Source organism: Rhinichthys klamathensis, unplaced genomic scaffold (genome assembly GCF_029890125.1).
Source record: "Rhinichthys klamathensis goyatoka isolate OS25496 unplaced genomic scaffold, OSU_Roscu_1.1 h1tg000419l_1, whole genome shotgun sequence".
Classification (NCBI taxonomy): domain Eukaryota; kingdom Metazoa; phylum Chordata; class Actinopteri; order Cypriniformes; family Leuciscidae; genus Rhinichthys; species Rhinichthys klamathensis.
Window position 1 is genome coordinate 631,470 of NW_026606917.1, and position 15,149 is coordinate 646,618.

Here is a 15,149-nt window from a genome sequence, read left to right on the forward strand (position 1 = left end):
TGAAAAAACAAGGTGGTAGTTTCAGATGTACATGACAGATTTTTTTATTGGGAAGTTATCATTGTCTATTTTAAAACTTCCTTGTAGCCATCCTGGTAAAAAAAAAAAAAAACCTTTACAGGTTTTTAAATAGAATATTTTGCGATCTAAGTGGGTAATTTTCTTTCCTAATTTAGCATTAGGATTTATCACACACAAGTCATTTTGATTGATTTTCACTGTATTGTTATAGTTGGAAATATTGCTGTATTTTCTATTTTACAAATACAAATTTCATGTAAAAAAATTTTTTATTGATATTTATTAACCCTATAAAGCCTACTGTATAGGGCTCTAAATTATCAACATGATCAAACCTTTGCTATAAAAAGAACTGTTGCACAGAATCTACTTTTCTGCTACTGATTAATAGTTCATATTTTTTAGCAAGTAAAGGGGATTTTAGTATAAATGTAAAAACATCCCACTTCAGGTCGTGATGCATGTGTCCTTTTGATGGTAAATTTTTACTGGTTTTTATAAAGTAAATGTAAGAATATCTTTTATATTTTTATTATTTCAAGATGAACACTTACTGGACTGAAGCATGAAATCATGAAAATCATGTTAAAATGTGAGTATTAAATATGATCCATCAGCATTTTGAGGAATGTTTATTGTTCATCTCTCAACCCCAATAAAAACTACAGAGCTTTGATAATAAAACTAAGCATTTAAATATCATCTTACGAAGACATATTATTGGGAGATTTTGAGTAACAACTGATATTTGTATGGATTTTATGAAAGTGTTATAAAAGCTTACTTTTTGAGCCTATAAATAACAACTGCACCAAATTGCAAATTTTTCTCAGTTTGGGCCTCTGAATAAAATGTAGGCATTTTTCTTCATTGAGTGTGAGCTTCATGTTCTCTCTAAATTATTCAATATGAGCCATAAAAGCCTGATGTATCAAATATGATACAAAACATAAAACACGTTTCTTTTATTTTTTGTGTCTAAATGTTCCATAAACTCAAACCATTATCTGACTATTATTTTATAGGCCAGGTTTAACAAGAACCTCTTTATTCATCATAATATCCAAACATAAATATAAATCAGCTAAACATCCAACCCGATCTTACAAGAAAACGCAAGTATTTCACAAAGTTGCAATTTTGTATGAATTTGTATGATGGTGTGTAGGAAATAGATTTGCAATAATAATAAAACATCTAAGAATTTACATGCACCACTAAGCATAATCCTCATAATAACAGCTTTGGCTTGTTCGTCGCACAAAACTATTGTATAGCTTTGGAAGGCTTGGAAGATTAACTACAATTTTATGGACCTATATTTGTGCTTTTTTTTAAAGCTTGACAGCCATATTTTTGTTAAGTGAAAAAGAGCATCCTGGACTTTCAGTAAAATATCTCAATTTGTCTTCCACAGAACGTCACTTTGAAACAAACAATATCAAGGTGAATAAATGATGACAGAATTTTCATTGGGCGAACTATGTCTTTGAAAATGATATGAGAGAGATACTCCTCATCTAATCTCCCTACCAAAGTTCATCTTGTATTTTCACATGTTTGTCCTCTGTGAAAAACAAAAACAAAAACGTTGGGGACTAGCGCAAATAACCCAGCTAGGTATATACAGTCTTCCACTAGTCTAAACATTGCACGGACAACTTATCAAAATCTTGATGGGTTAGAAAAAAGAACATAACCAACAGCGACTTCGATAAGGGCAATGCATATCAAAACCTTGAAGGAATATAGTAGGTCAAAAAAAAGTTAAGCTCTATCGACTAGCATAGAAAATAATTCCGACTCAGAAAGACAAACAAAAGAGCTTGTGTACAGAAATGACTCACTCCGTTGTTATCATTACCCCATAGACTTCTATTGTAATTTCTTGACTGTCACCACAGTTTGTTTGTTTTTAGAAATGCAGGGAAGAGTTTACTTTTTTTTTCTGTGTAAATCAATTGAGCTGAACCAAGAATATTATTTTAACATTCAATGATTCTCTCTTAACAATGGCCTCTGCTCAATGTCTCAATACTAATATCCTAAGGCCAACTCGGCCACATAGTTTTATCTCAGGAAAAGGAAGGAGAGTCATTTTAATATGTTGACTTAATCAAATGTTAAGGCTTACGATAAAAGGCACAGGCGTACTGCAAACATTGGGGACTAGCGCAAATAACCCAGCTAGATATATACAGTCTTCCACTATGCAAAGGAATCCTTCTCACAGAGATCTGCTAAACAGTCCTTTAATTAAAGGATGGAAATGTGTTTCTAAGCAAGCGTTCCTTCCTGCATTAATGGGGCCAAGCATTCTGCTTTGTCTTCCTGATTGTTTATAATGAAATGACCTCCTGTTCCCATTTTCTCCCACTACTTTGTACAGTAGAAGTAAACAGTTTCACAGTGCACTATGGTTGTACAGTGACCCTAAGGTCAAGACCTCACCCTCCCTCCTTTTATACACACCCACAACCTCCTCATGTCCACACACACACACACACACACACACACCCGGGAGAAAAGTACAAAGCGTCCCTTGTGTAGGAGCACAGAGGCCTGGGTGATAGTGCTTAACATGATGCTGATATTTTCAAGGGAGGAGCGCGAGGAGAGAAAAGGATCAGCTCCGGCGGGGCGGCTCATTCAACCACACTCCCTGACCTTCATCCTACCCCCGAGGTCCTTGGCTTGACTCACAACAACACACTGCGGCCACAGATAGCACAGCCAAAGCCTGGCACAGCGCTTTCAAACATGCTACCAATACACACGCGATACAGATGATGCTAACATGCTAACATTTACAAATACATCACACACAAAAGCACCAAATGCCTATTCAGATCAAATTTATTATAAGTTAGTTTAGCTGTGAACTGGTTTGTAAATTCCACCATTTTGCTTATTTCAACAACACGCCCTCTCTCTTAAAGCCCACCCCCAAAGACATCTCAGCCAACCAAATGCCAGCAATTCAAAAAATGTGATTCATGCTTCATAAGCTTTTCTGACAGGTTAATATAGTTGGAGACCCTAAAAAGGAACTTCAAGGGGTAAAATGCTAACATTTCCACCATGCTGCTTTTCCATTATGTAAACTATTGAAACCCACGAGCTTGGTGTTTGTAGTGCACAATTTCTGAGCTATAGGAACATTTGCCACAGAGTGAGAATGTGGGAAAAAAAATTGTAAATACTTTAATTTGTTTTAACCAAATGGCAGGCTAATATAATGGCCAAGATGATCAATTTTGAGACCAGCATCTGTTGATAAGCTTATGTTTTTGCCAGAAATTCATATTTTAGTGCATCATGAGTACAAATTGTAGGGGAAATACTGTTTAAATTGTACATACATCTCATGTGCTATCATCCAAGTTATATGGGACATCAGCCATCCTGGGCTACGTTTCCCAAAAGCATCAAAAGCCAAATAGATTGTGGGAACCATTGGCACCAAAAGTCTCTATGATCTACTTAGGCTTACAATGATTTTGGGAAACATCACTGGTATGTACATGCAACAATCATACACAGATTGTCAACTAAGTTGGGTCAATACCGCGAAAGCAGAAATACATTTACTAGGAAAGTGTGTTAACATGACGTTTGACAGAATCGATTCTCTAAAAGAAGGGCTACCTCACCAACAGGTTACCCATTAACAGAATTATCACAACACACTGACAAGAAATCATTATTAGCAGACAAAAACAATAGGGAATTCAAAACAGCACTGTCTGCAACTTTTATGTTCTGTTGTAGATTGTTTTAAAATGCATGCATGAAAAGCCAAATAGTAACTGTGACTAACAGATTCTGGGATTCAGTGCCACCAACTTTAAAGGAAGAGAAATGTCCATACTAGAAGTGCCTGCAATCGTGCTAATGTCAGCGCTGGGGGTGGAAGTGCACATATGATCAGGTGACTGATGATTACCATGGTGGAATTCAATTCGGAGTACTTGCATTATTGACACTGTACAATATAGCATGGCTTTAATGTTAAACACTTCCAGGACAAGGGCAGTAAATACAGATACAGTATGAGTAGTCAAACCTCATTAAACATAGATCAAATGGAAGTGATGTGTATGTGTAAATATAGTTTATAATGAAATATGTACTATGTATATATATATATATATATATAATGTACTGTATATTTTTTCTGCATCAAAATCTTTCAAGTTAACAACACACTGCCGCAAAACTATTTTCCTCTGGGGATTAGTACAGGACGGGTATCATTAGGGATGGGAATTATTTAATATGTGTTGGTTGACAAAGGCTGCATCCGAAATCACATAGTTCCCTACTATATAGTAGGCGAAAAACAGTATGTGACAAAAGAAGTACGTCTGAATTCACAGTACTCATAAAAGAGCAGGCAGAAAGTACCTGGATGACCTAATGCTTCCAGCGAGATTCTGAAGTGAGCATATGATGGGCACTTTACTATCCCATGAGGCCACGGGAGAGGGTTTGTGAATGGAGGTGAAGCGACGCAACCCAGACAGCAACATAACACATCCCAGATGTGGGCCGGATCTGGGCCGACATTATGTTGCTGTCTGGGAACTGACGCTGGTAGTTCACATGATAATGTCAACAATGAAAATGTAGTACGTCAATATTACATTTATACTACATATTCATACTTTATAGAATGTAATTTTTTAGTGGTCATGTAGTAATTACTAGTACCTACTCAAGAGTGATTTCAGACGCAGACTAAATGTAATAGTTCTGATTCTGATTAAGGATATGCATATCTCTAAATATTGCATAACTACCTATTTTCAAAAGCTACTAGCTGCCTGAACTAGTTGTCAACTAATAAGTCTTAAGATCAATGACAAGTAAAAATTATTTTAAAAAAGGGAAAGAAATCTAGATTAAAACACACATGCCAAGTCCAAGTTCTTTGTTTTAATATACTATTATTATTTATTTTATATATTAAATACATTTACTTTAAATATTATTCTAGTTCAAAATGTTTTTTTCTTCTTCACAACTATCAAGAATTAACCATTCATAAATATAACTAGGTTTTTGGGGATGTGCACTGCACTGTGTGCAATGCATTGGATTTCGAAACCTGAGCCTTGTCATTTAAAGATCATCCTCCATTTATCTGATTTTAGACTTACTGAACTTGACACACAGGGTCACGAGGGTCTACAGGGCTTCTCTCTATGATATCATTTCCTGTTTTGTTTTTTTTGTCTGCAAGATTCTGCATGTTGCACATGACTTTGATTTGAAAAGTAGTAATAATAAAAGATTATGCTAAAGTACTTGAAAAGAAAACCTTTTGAAAAGAAACATTTCAGAAAGTCACTCCATCTATGAATTGCATTTTCATCCGTTTTAAAATAAATCACTAAAAAGATTATGTCATTGACCCCTTAACTGCAAGCCCTAAACAATTAACATTTCTTATTATGGGGCTTTTTCATAATATGTTTTCTTGAAAGCAAAAATAATGCAACCGAATGCAGCAGGTCTCACATCTTTAACATATTCTTCACTTGAAAAGACACATTGATGGGGAGCTCAAAAAACAGTGCAAGATGCAACATCCAAAGCATCTGCATTTTTATAGCTCTAGCATTGGTTTTAAATGGGATTAATTTTAAAGTAGTCAAATACACTCAAATATAATGAAGGAATAGATCCAAATCAAATCTGAAGCTTGGTTGGAATTGAAATGGATGACTACAGAGCAGGACCCACCTGTTTCCAGAGGAACTCATCCTCCTGATTGATCCTCCACGTGGTGAGGAGGTGTATGGAGGACAGCACTCCTCCGCTGAGCACTGCCGCCCTCATCCGCACGGGCAGCAGTGTGTAGATGATGTAGATGAAGAAGACGGACCACCAGATCCCCTCCGAGGCGCTCCGGGGGGCGACCATCAGCACCCCGAACACCTGCACCACAATCAACACTCCAATCACAAGGTAGCTGACCATCCACATGTAGTCCTGGTGGAACCCGTTTCGGTTGCACACCACCATCAGCGCCAAGAAGAGGGCCATCGCCACGGAGAGCACGGAGGCGTAGACCACGTCGGGCGGCCCGTGGATGCAGTGGAAGGTGAGCATGACCCCACAGACGATCACCAGGACGCCCATCAGCATTGTGAGGGAGCTCTGATTGAGCCTAAAAAAGTAGCGCTGGTAGAGACGCTCCAGTTTGCGTGACTGGAACTTCTTGGATTGGAACACGCGCACCACCCGCTGCCAGCAGTCGGCCGCCGTCACTGAGCCCGTCCCGCTGGCTGTGTCGTCGCTGGAGCCGTCGCAACCCGGGCCGCCACCTTTCCGCCCCTTGACCTCGCCGTCCTCGAAACCCAGGTCCACAGACTTCAGCCCCATCCCCTCCCCCCCACCCCCAACTTTCCCGTAGTGGTCTTCCTGCCATCCGCAGCGCATGCCGAAGTTGCCCCCGCCCGTCCCTCCTCCTCCTCCTCCCCCTCCTCCAGAGCGGGTGGCCTGAGAGTGGGGCGGCTGGGGAGGAGGCTCCATGGCTTCCACGTCCCGCAGGCAGCTCATGTAGCGTGGGTTGCAGAGAGAGGAGCCAACCTTGCGCTTGGACTTCTTGCCATTGCGCTCGCCCCACACGGTCTTACGATCATCCACTCTGGGCACTAGGAAGCCGTTGATCCAGGACATTCTGTAGGGAGGCATGAGGAAAATCGAAGTCAGAGACAGAGTATGATGGCATTGTACCATGCTTACGTGGGTCAGACAACAACAACAAAACGTTTAAAAGACTGTGCCAGGTCTCATGTAGGTTTAATGTGGTTTTGAAAAACGTTTTTACAATTTACGAGAAAGTGGCGTAGCCAATAAGTAAAAAGAAATAATATACTTTCCATCCTTTACAATTAATCTTGCTCATTATTTTCAAAAAAAATGTATACCTGATTATATGACAGATTTATTTTTAAATAAGCAGTGAAGCCATTTTTTGGTAAAAAATAATAAAGTAACACTTTACAATAAGGTTTCATTTGTTAACATTAGCTTAACACAAACTAACAATGTGCAATACTTCTACAGCATATTATTAATCTTAGATAATGTTAATATCATAATTTACTAATACATTTTTAAGATCAAAAGTCGTATCTGTTAACATTAGTTGATAGACTGTAAAATAACATGAATTTGAAAATGTTTAAGTAACATTAAAGGAATAGTTCACTTAAAAACGAACATTTCTTTCTTCTGCTGAACACAAAGGAAGATATTTTGAAGAATGTCGTTAACTAGACAGTTGATGGACCCCATTGACTTCCATAGTAGGAAAAAAATATTACGGAAGTCTGGGGTCCATCAACTGTTTGGTTACCCACATTCTTCAAAATATTTTTTGTGTTCAGCCGAAGAAAGAAAATCATTCAGGTTTGAAACAACTTGAGGGTGAGTACATGATGACAGAATTTTCATTTTTAAGTTAACTTTTTTTTACTCATTGTTAGTTCATGTTAGTTAATGCATTAATTAATGTTAACAAATGAGACCTTATTGTAAAGTGTTACCATTAAAATATTATGTCAAACTACCAAATAACTACTATAATTAATTATGATATCAGGAAAAAATGTCAAAATTAATTTTAATCGAGTTATTAAAAACATGCTCATCAGAGAAGATTCAGAATTTGTGTGTTTTTATTGAGGTTTTGTGGATCTCTTTACCTGTGTGGGTTCTGGTGTGCGACCCAGCCCTGATCTTGCTGTCCGGGACACTCATTTAGAGCAGTGGATGAGTGAAAGCAAAAATGTGGAGTTCAGACAAGTGGGTGATGGCTATCAGGGAATCCAGTGGCGTTTAGTTACTGTAGACTGGCCTGATGGATCTGGAGATCTTTTACTGATACTCTGTTCAACTGTATCTTCATAACATCTAGATCTGTTGACGATAAACCATCGATAGAAACAATGTGAGATCAATCAAATACATTTACAGAATCTGGACATTTTCAGTGTTGAATTAAGACATCCAAATGCATTTTCCTACTTAAGGATGCAAATGTTTAATTAGAAGTAGATGGTTATCACAACAACACATGCTTTCACATTGTCTAAAATTCCCTTTCTCTGACAGGAACACTATTTAACAGGTTGAAATTACACTGCACCTAAACTAAGCAATAAAACAATCGCAACAAATATGGAAAGCACCAGGTTCATTTCCCTAAACTGTTTTTCTAATCAATGACTGGCAGCTCTTAAAACTATATACACTTCACTTCCTTATCACCAATGATTAATAACAATATGCCTAAGTAAACCAGTTAAGAAGGCTCGGAAACTGTAACATTAGATGAAAGTTTCACATTTAAGATATTTTGAGCTTTAAATGTTCTTCTAGCATGGCTGTGGGTCCCAAGGCTGGAAGGATGTGGCATTATGCTAAAGGAACATATTTTTTTAACCTGACATGGATTTTTATTTTTATTGTAATATGTTCCTTTAGGTTTGCTTACAATGTTAATAAAGTTTTTTTGCACACAAACAAACAAATATATGCGGGAAAATTATTATTTTCAACCTTCATTCTGACCCTCTGTCTGAAATGATCAGTTTTTAAGGGGCGGCTCCTTTAAGGCTTGTCAGTAAACGCCCACTGTTATGATTGGCTAACGTCTTTGCATTGAAAACGGTATCAACGCACACTTGTTATTGGACGCGTGTTTGTGTAAGTGTTTGAAAACATGTGATGCAGCTGCTGTCAGATCCAATACCGCTGACTGCTTCAACATTCAACAAAAGTTTCTTTGCGAACTCTTCATTACACTGTACCTCGTCGTTTACAAAACAATCTGCAGTCAAATGCTCCAAAAAAACATAAAATCCATCGACACCATCCATATGGCCATTAAAATAAACCACCCACTTGTTTCTGACACTGGGATCCTTCTGAAGTCTGTACAGAGACACAAACAAGCTGTTTAAACTGGACGAGTCAAAGCGAACGTTCTTTCACACGTCCATTTGTCCTGTTGTCGACAGACTCAAGCACGTGAAGTATGCCAGAAATTGAAAATGCATCTGTATACTGTATCCAGTGTAGACAGCGTCAGTGATTATAATGGGCTCTAATATGCTTTTGTCACGACATGACGTCCGCATCCAGTGTAGGCAAATTTAGCCGTTAAGCGACTGAACGCCAGTGGGCGGAGCCTATGGTGCGATAATGTAAAACTATTCATTAATGTCTTGCTCTGGATGCGGTCATATGCAAATATATGTTGCCTGTATGACGTCACAGATCCTTTAATATCAAAACGAGCTGTTTTTGGAGCTTGATTAAATAAATGCTTTGTTTATGAGGAAGACACTTTAAGCTCTGAAACTTACAGGATGTTTTAATGGCACAAAGACCTCTTACATGTCAAAAGATCAAGGCAAATTTGATTTCTCATGTCATGAACCCTTTAATCTTACATCACCATAATACATTATACAGCACTGTACATTTTCATAACACAGGTTCTTTGAAGATTCTAGAGTCAATTCTTTATATTTGTGTGTACTATGCATATTTTATACAGTTTGGCAATTTTGTATATGTTAACAATCATGCAAATAAAGCTTTGGTGACTGCAACACTGCATATGAAACGTATCACTGGATAAGGTGAAGATATATTACACTGTTCTCTAGGATCCTTGATTTGCATTGGCCAGTTGTGGCATCCAGTCAAATATATCTGAATAATGACAGTTGCCCTGGGCAACGGTGTATAAACTGACTGCTCATCATTAATTTATAACTTCGCATTAATTCTCATTGCCTAACTATTCTGTCTTACATTTCTATAGTATAGTGTATTATATTTAGAAGACAATCGTATACTGTAGCAGCACATGGCACTTCCTAACAATGATAATTGTTTCTTTAATCTGAATGTAACAGATCTGGTATATCCTGCCTAATCAGAAAATGACAGATAATCAGAGGTAAGACGTGATCAACTTAAACGGATCCTCTGGCTGTCAATCACTCAGTCCTGGCAGGCTTAAATCAGCAGAACGAACGTATAAATCAACAATATTCTTATACAAATGAACACATAGCACATATTTGTCTCACATATCTGGATCTGGACCGCTGGTGATGTTTAAAGGTATTTATGGACAAACAGGAATTTGTTACTGTCTGTCTTCAACATTTTACTGGCACATATTCACTTGCATAGGGCATTTTGATTAGTGATAGGAACTTGGGAAGTCGGACTGAGTGAATCGGTTCTTCCAAACGGTTCATTTCAAACATTTAAAAGTTCATTTCAAAAAAGGATTCAGTGGTTCTTTACGTAATGATGTGGTCCCTGATATCCCAATGTGCCAAATTATATAGTCGAAAACGTTCCAGTAAAGATATATAGGCTCATATTGAGGTTTATTGTGGTTTTTATTTTACGTTTCATTAATAACTGTCATGTGTGCTAGTTTAGCCGCTCAGTGCTCTCGTGTCTCTGGAACGGAGCTGAGGTGGTTCATGTGACACTTAACATGAAACCAGACTACATTCACCCCAATGGAAAGCATATGAATCGTTCCCTATCCCCTATATAGTGCACGATGTGCCATTTACCATGAAGAAAATGGTAAATGTGTGAACATGTGAGACCAGCTTCAGCTTGTAGGGGGCGGGGCACTTCAGATTCTATAGAGCATTTGATTGGACAGTAAATCTGATGAGAAGCAGAAATGCAGAGTGATGTCATCAAAAGCATTGACCAATATCTGCTGAAGTGAGACACTAAGTTTTGAACACTTATCTTCTAAATGTGAATTTTGTCATTGTTTTGGAGCACAGCTTAGAGATAACAGTAAAGCTAACATATTTATATTATAGCCAATAAACTTCCATTTAGATTTCATGGGGACTTCATGGGGAGCATTTTTGCGTATTAAAGTATGGCTATTAACGTAACTTACTTTTGGTCATATCAGTTGTGGACTAGATAAGAATATGTTATAAAAAGAGAGAGTAGCCTAGTGCTAGTGTTCAGCATGTTAAGTACACTCGAGAACCGCTTTGGAACGATTCAGTTCGATTTACGAACGAGTCAGTTATAGTTCTGTGAACAAGATCCAACTCAAAGGATTCGTTCACGAACCGAACATCGCTCATTAGAACGCACTAATGACACAGTACAGTAGGTATTTAACACCCACAACCAATCTATTCGAAGTCATTATTTATTTTAGTAGAAGCCATACAAACGAGGAGTAGCCTACTGCACAAACGTGCTTGTGTCTAACGTGCACCCTCGTATCGTGCTGTATTCCTCCGGGACATTTGCACGACATTTCAACAGCCGCGCGCTGATGTTACATAATGCAAATGTAGAGATCGCTATGTCGCATCAGTCACAACACTAACTGCTATTAATCTAAATCTCCGTTTCCTCTTAAGGAAATGAGCTCAATATATCAAATATGATGTCCTTAAAAAAAGAAGAAGAAAAAAACATAATTACGCGAGCATCGACGTGTGTAGCTACATAAACATCAACGACTGTTCGCCATCGCCATAACATATGCATGCTGCATAATGTCAGCGCTTCATCGATGGCTCATGTTGCCAGAAGAACTATGCAGCATTTCTCCCATAGGCCGTTTGGAGATGTTTCGTTACATAACACCGAGTGTGTGTTCAGTGTGTATGTGTGTGTGTGTGTGTGTGCTGTACCATAATCGCAGCAGCGACCGAAGAGGCTGTTACAGTAACAGTGTGCGGATACTTGTGCAACACAGCATGTCACACCCGACCGCCAAGTGTGGTCTACTCTATACAGACCCGTCCTTCACCTAAACGAGCTGAATTATAGCGCGCTACAGGCCGTGAACGCGCGTCCGCTCGCTCCATATCTGCGGTGGATCATAGCGTGCGAAACATTCCAACGCATCAGTCATCATCGCCTTGTTTCATAGAGACAAACACCCACAACTCAACCATCAATTGGACATCAAGCCTTATGCCTTAACCCTCGCGCATGACATCTATTTAGACCGGCAGTTGTTTTGCAGTTATTTCACTTTTTTTTTCTTTCTTTTTTCTTTTTTTTTGCGGGACCGTTCGACCTTTAGGGCAACATCAGCAGTGCGATCTAAGACGGCATTATATCGGGACGTTTAATCCTGAATGTATCGCTGGTGTGAATGAAGAGGGGTGTTGCATTTGGCTATTGCATATTCGCCATGTCAAAACTCAGGGCTAATGCTGCATTAAAGCCTTCTACACGCGCGCATCTGACTCTTCCAAATGTCCTCTATAAAAGGCAAACGCTTGTGTAACGCGTGTCCATCCGAAACCACGCTAGAAAGCAGCCCTGCATAAAACATGACTGATCACCCTGGAAAAAAGCTCTGACTCACCGTGCACATCTCTCGGTCTCGGGCGCAGCAGCGGCGGTGGCGTCTCGAGCGCGCGCGGGCGGTCGGCCGCTCAGTGTCCGTGTTGTCGGCAGGGCGATGTGTTTTTTGCAGGCATCGAGGACGAGAGGATAGAGGGCCACAGACTGTGGAGCTCTGCCTCGCTTGTGCTCCCGTCGTTTCCCAGCCTCTCCCCCTTCACACAGACGCGGTGCCAGTCTCAGTCTCCACGCGTCTCAACACTCCCCCTAAAGGCCTGCGAACAAGCAGCTCCTCACTGCCAGCTGATATCACCTGTCCTCCTCCTCCTCTGCTCTCATATGAGGAAACCCCATCAGACTCATCCATCCATCCATCCATCCATCCATCCATCCATCCATCCATCCATCCATCCATCCATCCATCCATCCATCCATCCATCTATCTATCTATCTATCTATCTATCTATCTATCTATCTATCTATCTATCTATCTATCTATCTATCTATCTATCTATCTATCTATCTATCATATTTGTACACTTAACCCACTGCCCTTATATTGCATAACAAAATGTCAAACCGTTGACATTTGAAAGCCACATGCCACAAGCTCTCATTTCAAGCAACATATTTAAAAACAAATATTAAATGAGACACAGATATTTGAGAAGTGTTTTTGCATACAGTGAAAGCCAATGTTCTCCAATGTTATTTGGTTCCCAACTTTCAAAATATCTTCTTTTATTTCCTGCTGAATAAAAACAAGTTATACAGGTTTGGAACGACATTAGGGGGAGTAAATTATGACAGATTTTTCATTTTTGGGTAAAGTCCTCAGACCACGACATCTATCACATAGCCTACAATATTTTCTAAAACATATACTCAAGTTTAGACAAATATAAATATCACATTGTCACTTTTTGCCACAGGACTGAAGATGATGGAGATGGACAGAAGGCAGGATTCTAAAATATCAACGAGGTTTTATTAACTAGAAAGCAGGCAGGAGCAACATAAGCATAAACATAACACTAACACACGAACAACAACTGACATCCAACGACTGAAAACAGAGGAACTATACACAGAGATAATGAAATGAATATGAACAGGTGTGAAGATTAGATGAGTGTAAACCAGGCGGGATTATGGGAAATGTAGTGCGAGGTGGCTGCTCCGGTGACTGAGGATTGTGACACTTTTATAAAAACATTTGTAATTTAAATTTAGTGAATTTCTTTCTATTTTTTACCTTATTTTTAGTTCAAAAACATCTCACAGACTCTGGTTAGTTGTATACTGTACAGTGTGATAATAAATTTCTGTCTTATAATATTTTCCTGTCTTATGACATGCCCACTCATGACATGCCCACTCAGGCATATTGAAAAAGTAATAGATTTTGGATTTTTACATCATTTCTATCCTCTTAAGTCTAAAAACAAAATGTCTCCTTTATTTAATACACTAATGATACTAATGATTCATTTTAAAAGTAATGCTTTACAATATTGTGTTACTAGTAAAGAGTTACGTTACTTTTGCATTATTTTTTCACACCTGGGCTGGGCTTGCTTGTTTAATAACAGAAAAGGTTATATTTTGGCAAATTTAAAGCCCTTTTATTTCACACCAAAAGTGAAATGAATAAGCCTCAGGCTGAAGGAAATGCAAATTCACACCTGTACAGTAGAGGGTGCAGCTCCAACTAACTGCCACTCTGTGGCGTCCCCTTCCCGAAGTGCCCTTTAAAGGGATACTTCATGATTTAGCATTAAGCTTTGTATTAGTAGAAAACCTGTATTTTCGAATTACCATGCTTTCCACCCTCATATCCCCCTGAGACGAGAGATTTATGTATTTTTTGTCTGGAAAAAAATCCTCCGATGACGCAAAAATCGTCATTTTGCGTCATCAGAGGATTTTTTGGCCAGAGGCAAAAGACTACAGTCAGTAGCTGGGCTGTTCCGCATGTTCTCATCCCGCCCATAGGGGGTGGGATCTCACTCACAGAATGTACACATAGTGTCAGACATCTTTTTTGCAAGCTAAGCTAGCAGGCTCTTGTTCTGTGGAGAAAGCTGAGTACTAGGGGTTACCATCCTCTTTTTCCCGGACATGTCCGGCCGTCGATGCTTGGATTCAGCTTTTACTTTCTGCAGTCACCATTCATTGTTTACATGCACACCTTTTGTTTCAGTCTAACTGAATTAATTCCGATTGGTGAATCTGAATGTAGTGTTTACATGAACGCTAAACAAGTGATCGGTTGCATTTTAACATTGCTAAGAAAATTCCAGCTCCTCCGTGAGAGATACGAGACCGGCGGTGTCTCTCACAGGTGTCGCTCATCGGTAATCACGCCACCGGCCTCGCGCTGTTCTCCCGCGGCCCTAGTCTCGTCCTGTCGTCACAGTAAACATAATGAATGGCGACTAGAACGCAAAAGCTGAATCCCGGACATTTTGGGCGATCTCGAAACACATTTTCGGGCAGACTCATCACGGAGACTCACTAGTAGCCTAGACTTGTTGTTTAACTGCTGCGCTCTGTTACCAGTAGGCGTGGCCTCCTAGGGCAGCGAAGCAAGTGCATTCTGGGAGTTGTTGTCTTTCATCCACATAAGCCAAAAATACATTTTCTGGCTTTTCTCAGTCTAGAAAGCTCCAAATTCAAAAATAATTTCACATTTCTTCTACATAAATGACCCATTTTAAATACACAATCATCTTTCC

At 39.1% G+C, this 15,149-nt stretch overlaps 1 protein-coding gene across 1 annotated transcript in view; it reads right to left on the reverse strand.

The window, feature by feature from the left end:
• The window catches only part of adcy6a (adenylate cyclase 6a), a 52,177-nt gene extending 39,492 nt beyond the window's left edge, over positions 1-12,685 (reverse strand). Inside the window, exons 1-3 of the mRNA XM_056235308.1 lie at positions 12,434-12,685; positions 7,740-7,953; positions 5,770-6,709 (exon numbers count right to left, since the gene is read on the reverse strand). Coding sequence (XP_056091283.1) covers positions 5,770-6,708 — 939 coding nt within the window. The 5' untranslated portion in view covers position 6,709; positions 7,740-7,953; positions 12,434-12,685. The remainder of the gene's footprint in view (positions 1-5,769; positions 6,710-7,739; positions 7,954-12,433) is intronic.
• Positions 12,686-15,149: the final 2,464 nt, after the last annotated feature.